Genomic DNA, 6229 nt, shown 5'->3' on the forward strand with positions numbered 1-6229 from the left:
TCTCTCCACCACTATGGCGGGTGCGTAGCACCCGTCTAGTAGCAAACTCACACCTCTTTTTTGTCCAGCTCTGTAATGGAAGAGTTAAACGATACTCCAATTCATTCATGTATGGCACCGGGCCTTGTTGTGTAAAATGTCACACTATGGCCTTGCATCACTGGTTCCTCTAATTTCTTCTTACCTTCATAATAAAAAAAAAAGTGGGTCATGGTAGATGGAATTTATTCTCAGTTTCATTCCATAAATGCTGGCTTACCGCAGGGATCAGTTTTGGCGACAACCCTCTTTCTCATTTATATAAATGACCTATCTGTCACTCACAACCTAATACACTCTTATGCTGATGACTCGACCCTTCATAGTTCTTTCACATTTGGTACCTCCTATACACAATTTTGATATGATAAATTCCCAAATAAACACAGCAGTTTCTTTGAACCAGGACCTTTCTAGAATTAATCAATGGGGACAAACAAATCTAGTCTCATTTAATGCTCAGAAAACTAAATACATTAATTTCTCCAACCGAAAGAATCCCTTAGACTCACACATAATTTTTAATGATGTCAATATTCCCATATCCACTACAATTGATATCCTAGGTGTTACTCTAAACCCCAGTCTAAGCTGGACAGCTTATGTTATATCCCTTGCTAAAAATGCTTCCATAAAATTGGGACCTATGTACAGAGTTCGTGAGTTCTTCACTGGCGAGCAGATGGCCACAATATAAGCTACAGAAGTCATGTGCGTTCTCAGATCGAAAACTTCACTGTGGAGTGGATATGGAGTGGTTGCATTGAGGCAATTGGACAAAATTCAAAATAAAGCCATTAGATTAATCAATAATCCTTCCATTACGCAGGACCTTCCTCCACTATCAGTACGTAGAGATGTTGCTGCTTTAGCATTATTTTATCAACATTTTTACCGTAAGCGCTCTGACGAACTGGCTTCAATTGTGTCTCCCCTTCGCATTTTCTCCCAGATTACTCAGGCAGCTGGGAGCGCCCATGAACTCACACTCTCTTCGCAGTGCAGAACCTCTTCTTATCAAAATTCATTAATCCCCAGAACTACTACTCTGTGGAATTCACTTCCTGCGAGTTGTTTCCTACAAATATTTAATCCACTTCAATTTAAATCCAGTTATTATAAATATTTTATGAATGGAGGATGCCTTTAGGCACATGGACTTATTTTTTTCCTTTGTTTTTCCTTCCTCCATTCATTATATGAAAAAAAAAGAAAAAATGTATGCAACAGGTCAACTCGGGAACTGTCTTCTTTCTGCAGTCCTTCAAACGCAGTGTCCTGGCATCTCGAAATTAATGGATATTGAATTTGGCTTTGTTATCTTTTTATTATTATTTTTATTATTTTTTTGAGTGAATAGTCTTGCTGGTTACTAGCCTTTAGTCTCTTCTTCCTTACAGTAAAAAATAAGTAAATAAATAATGGTATTATTCTTCTCGGCGGTATCAAGTCAGTAGGCTACAGTTACTAACCTTTTAGTATAGGGTCTAGAGACCTCTATTTTATTAGTCTCTAAAAGGATATTGTTGAAGGTATGTGAGGGTATCTGAATGGGTCAGCGTCGCTGACGGTGAAGCTGCCGGCCCGTTAGCGCCAAGTTCTAAACCTGATGCGGGCAGATGGTGTTATGACTCAGGCTTCCGTTCAACTTTTAATGGGTTGTTAGGTTATTTGAGTACATAGGGTAACACCTAGGGGAGGTAACTGTGGTAACCTGGATGGTGCAATGGACTTGAATCAAATTGGGTGAAAAATCCGCCACAGGCTCAAAGGCCAATTACGGAGAAAGCACCGCAGCTAAGCACCTCATGGTGCCTACCCCCCATCATTACCTTTACTCCTTGCCATCGCGTCACGGGGCCACGTCCATTTTCCCTTGTGTTGAGGCTAGTCATACACTGGGTTAAAATGGCTGACTGACCAATAGCTTTTTATCTCTTGACAGGCTCTAGTAAAATATTCGGAGCCAAGTATAAAGCAAACATTTTTATGAAAGTGAAATTCAGTATCAACTTTTGAGCCATGTACTCTGAAATCATTGTTGATTATAAAATTGTTGCAAATGCTGTCTCATCGAAACCTTAGTATCCATAGCATAAATAGGGATTCGGACTAGTTCTCATGGGTTATCAACCCATAGTGGGGGAGGGGAAGTAAGAGTTTCCAGATGTCGTAAGCTGGGTCAATAGGCTAACGTATATCCACAATTGTAGCTGACAAATAACACCTATAGAGCGTCTGGAATTCGAGGCCTATTAGTAACTTATAAGAAATAGGTTTAGACAATGTTGGGAAGGTCTCATATTTCAGAATAAAATGCGCCATTCACTCGTCTGGCTGTGACGTGGATCATGAATACGGAGGTCGGCCAGTAGTGTTACGGTGAAATGTCTGTTGTATTATTCTACCAAATATAGATACGTAGTAGAATCCTATGATTCATTGATTTGTACGTATGTGTAAATATTAGTGTATGTAAACATTAGTGTATAGTATGTGGCTAATAGCCTGGATGATTCTCGTAGTTTAACTGTTCAGTAAAATAACAGTATAATAAAACTGTGAATGGTGACAGTACAGCGATGTTAAATTTATTACTAATAAACCAGCTGTTTCCATACCAAGGTTAAACTAATTTTTAAAAAATCAGCAACTCTTGGTATTGCTGATGGTGTTGACCATGAGGGTCCTTTCTTCGCGGCAGGTTGAGGTGTTTACGTCTATTTTTTCCCGACGCTCGGCCCCAGGCGGAGTGTATCCCTCCGCCATGTTTACAATCTGCGTACCGTGTGAATTTTCATTATTTATTGTATCTACCGGACAAAAATCTACCACAGGTTGTATGTTACGCTTTGTGTACTAAGTTAGCTTTTAAAATGTTCACTGTTGATTAAATGAAGTAATAACGGGAACATGTAAGAGGAACTAGTTGCTTTGACGGAGGGAGAAATGTGTTCCGCGCACTATCACAACCAAAACAAACTGCTATTGACTGCACTCGTCGAGAGCGTTTCACAGAGGAAGGTTGTTGCTCTCCGCTCTCTTGGCACGATTACATTGTTCAAAATGCCTAGTAAGGAGGAGTTGTGCTTTCTCTCCGAGGCAAAAGGAACCACAACACAAGACTTTCTATCCAGAGACATTGATGATCTAGTGCTAGAAATAAAGGAAAACTTGAGATTAAAATCAAGACCGGCACAATTAAGTGGTGGGAAGGCTAAGACCCGAGCGTCGCCCTACAGTGTCCCATCTCGGACTGAAAGTAAATGTGGTTGCTGTGATGGCCGGCGCTGCATACGGCGGGGTCTTGCGACTAGAAGAAGCTCTGACGACCCCTACGAGGCGTTACAGGAGTTATTAAAAGACGGAGACCTCATCAAAGAAGCGGTGCGGCGGTTGCAACTGGGTTTGTCTCCAAAACAACGGGTGTACTATGACTCAGACGACGAACTAAGGACGCCGCCATATCCCTTCGACCATATAGAAGTTTGACTGAACATAGTATCTAAAGGTAGATGTTCCCCGTCGCCCCAGCCGCTCGAACAAGTGTAATAACTCCCAGGTTTTCGCCCCTCCAGCACGGTCAACCCACCGCACCGTCACGGTCTTCTGCGACTTGTAGTGAAGCAGCCAACACGAGCTCATCCAGACCTAAAGGAAATCGTGGACGAGGCTCGGCATCAGACGACCATCTCATCCGGACAGTGGCAACCACCAGAGACACCTTGAAGAACCTGAGCTTCACTACTACACGTGCAGGAACCAGAATGAATAAACATGGAAAGTATCTTGTGACCAGTTCTCGTAAACTCCCGTCCATGAAAAGCGGTATATTTACGTGGGATTGTGACGTATGTGATGTGATTGAAGGTGGTTTCTTGCGGGGTCTCGGCCGTGGGAGTATGGGGCCCTCCCGGCGCGCCTTATATAGAGTTTGGCGCTGCTGCAAGGCCTCCACCGTCACTGCCGAGCGGAGTTTGGATGCTGGTGACCAGCGGTTCCAGGCGCAATTACGGGGCTACTGACTGACATTTTTTCAAATTTTCTGATCTCACAGTGTGTGCTCGTGTATGTAGAGGGATCTGATGAGTTCATGGCCTCGAGCTTCCTCGTGAATGAAAAGTGTGATCAAAACAGTGCGAGATAAAAGTTTAGCTCGGTAATTGTAAATTGTAATGCCGTGGCATACGAGAATGACACCCATTTATTTTGATGTTGATAAACTACGTAATTGATATTTTGATCATCAGGCATAGTGTGCAAAGACCAAAATTGCATAACATTTGTTTATTTGTACTTTCCACTCTTTATGTTGTAACACTCACACTTCGAATTTTTGTTTGGGTAACAGTGCTAGTACAAATGAAGATCCCCACTTTGATAACAGAGCTCAGGTCTCCCCCCCTCCCCCCCAGCTGTCCACTTGTCCAGCTCCTGCCACTGGTGAACCAAACCAGCTCCACTGTTTTGAGAGGAAGATCACAGTACAAAAAAAGTGTGTGTACTCAACCAGTGTAAAGGGGTTGGTGCGGTAAAAATCCGATTATCTAAGGTTTGGTAATCAGAAGGCTTTTAGTCTTTAATTGTTGTTTTACTCGTACAAAAGATATAATCGTGCGTCAGTTAATGCATGTTTCATAATTTAAGAACAGGTATATCGCATGTTACCAATTGATACCAAGATTAAGAATTTAGAACAATAAGCAGATAATACCAAGGACCATATTTAGGTGGATAATCGGAGTTTTGCTGTATCTGCATCTGTTTGACCCCTTATTAATGGGTGATTGGGGGAAGGTGGTGGTTATGGCGCCCATATAATTTGGTTGTAAACTAATTTGCTCAAGATCCTAGACGCCCATGCCCTTCCTTAACCCCCAAAATACATAAGAATTGAGACAATATAACTACATTTGTCAACATACCTTCTTATTTATTTGTCAAGTATTTATATCGTCCTGTGAAACAATAGATTTAAATACACCAAACTGTCAAGATTGTTATAACTCCAGTTAGGATATGTCAGCGGCAGATGTGGTTAGAATGTACGGAGTGATGCAAGCGGAGGAGTAAACTTGTGTGACTGCTCTTCCTCGATGTCATTTAGGTACATGTGTAGTGACTGACTTCAATGATTCTGTTATCCTAATTACATGTGATATGTATTTATTAAGTCACCCTTTTTGGACTTCGGTTAACCCATGTAAATAGGCACTTGAAACGCTTAGGTCATTGTACATAAATCACATCTTAGGTCATTGTCAAGTGCATGTTATAGTGCATTTAAATAGTTTCTGTAACTGAAAAGACACGAATGTGTATTTGTAATAAAGAAACTAAATTAATTATGTATTTAATATAACCCTGTATTACCATAATAAGTGTAGAGATTAAAATTTGACATGTAGTGTCTATCAAAGAGTTGAAGGGAACATGTTAACTATGTGAAGCATTCTGGCATTTCCATAGGGATCCCAATTGGTAGCACAATGGAGATCATCACTGGGTGGTATGGTAGCATGTTTGAATACACATTAAATGAGAATGTAGATTTGTATTGCCTATACATATACACAAGGTTGGAAAAACGACAGTACTACTTAGATCCATGTAAAGAAGGGTGAAATGAGAATTCCCAAGTTTCAGAAGTGCAGACATTATCATTATTGTGATTATGCATTCCAGCCCTGTAGTTGGAAGAATACCACTTCCTGATGATCATATCCTAACAAAATGAAAGCTTCGTTTCCATACCGGTACTTTAAGAGGTGGTATCACATAGCTGCTGTCATGCAGCGAATGTTTTACTTCGACGTTCTTAACACTGCTTTCAAAGAAGCAGCAACCTTATATTTTTAAAAATTGTGGAACACCAGTACTGACAACCTCTAACCGCTGACATACCTTTAGGGTATGGAAAAAAAAAAAAAAAAAAAAAAAGTCAACACGGGCTCGCTGGCTAGCTCGGGCTGTGTCAGCTGATGCCAAGAGGAACGAGTCTTATTATCATCATGGCTGCCAGTAAGGAGACGTAAGTGTTTGATATCTCTGCACTTTTTTCTTATTTTCATGGTATTAGTTCTTCATACTTTTTGATTACGCATCTGTAAGTGTATTTACTGCTTGTTAATCCAGTGAGGTAGGGTTTTGTCGTCACAGGAGAGTTGAGACATGTTAGGAAGGACCAAGA

General features: G+C 40.9%; 1 protein-coding gene across 1 annotated transcript; it reads left to right on the forward strand.

The window, feature by feature from the left end:
- Positions 1–3050: 3050 nt before the first annotated feature.
- On the forward strand, positions 3051–3538 carry LOC145417467 (uncharacterized). Its single transcript, XM_080286173.1, has one exon. It carries the CDS (start codon positions 3106–3108, stop codon positions 3529–3531), a length of 426 nt encoding a protein of 141 aa, XP_080142299.1. The 5' UTR covers positions 3051–3105; the 3' UTR covers positions 3532–3538.
- The last annotated feature ends 2691 nt before the right edge of the window (positions 3539–6229 follow it).

Source organism: Coenobita brevimanus, chromosome 110 (assembly GCF_032717465.1).
Source record: "Coenobita brevimanus isolate Jiangsu-jjx chromosome 110, ASM3271746v2, whole genome shotgun sequence".
Lineage (NCBI taxonomy): Eukaryota > Metazoa > Arthropoda > Malacostraca > Decapoda > Coenobitidae > Coenobita > Coenobita brevimanus.

What these genes read in the sequence shown, in the direction of transcription:
- LOC145417467 (XM_080286173.1), top strand. Translation starts at nt 3,106, where the DNA reads ATGCCTAGTAAGGAGGAGTTGTGCTTTCTCTCCGAGGCAAAAGGAACC.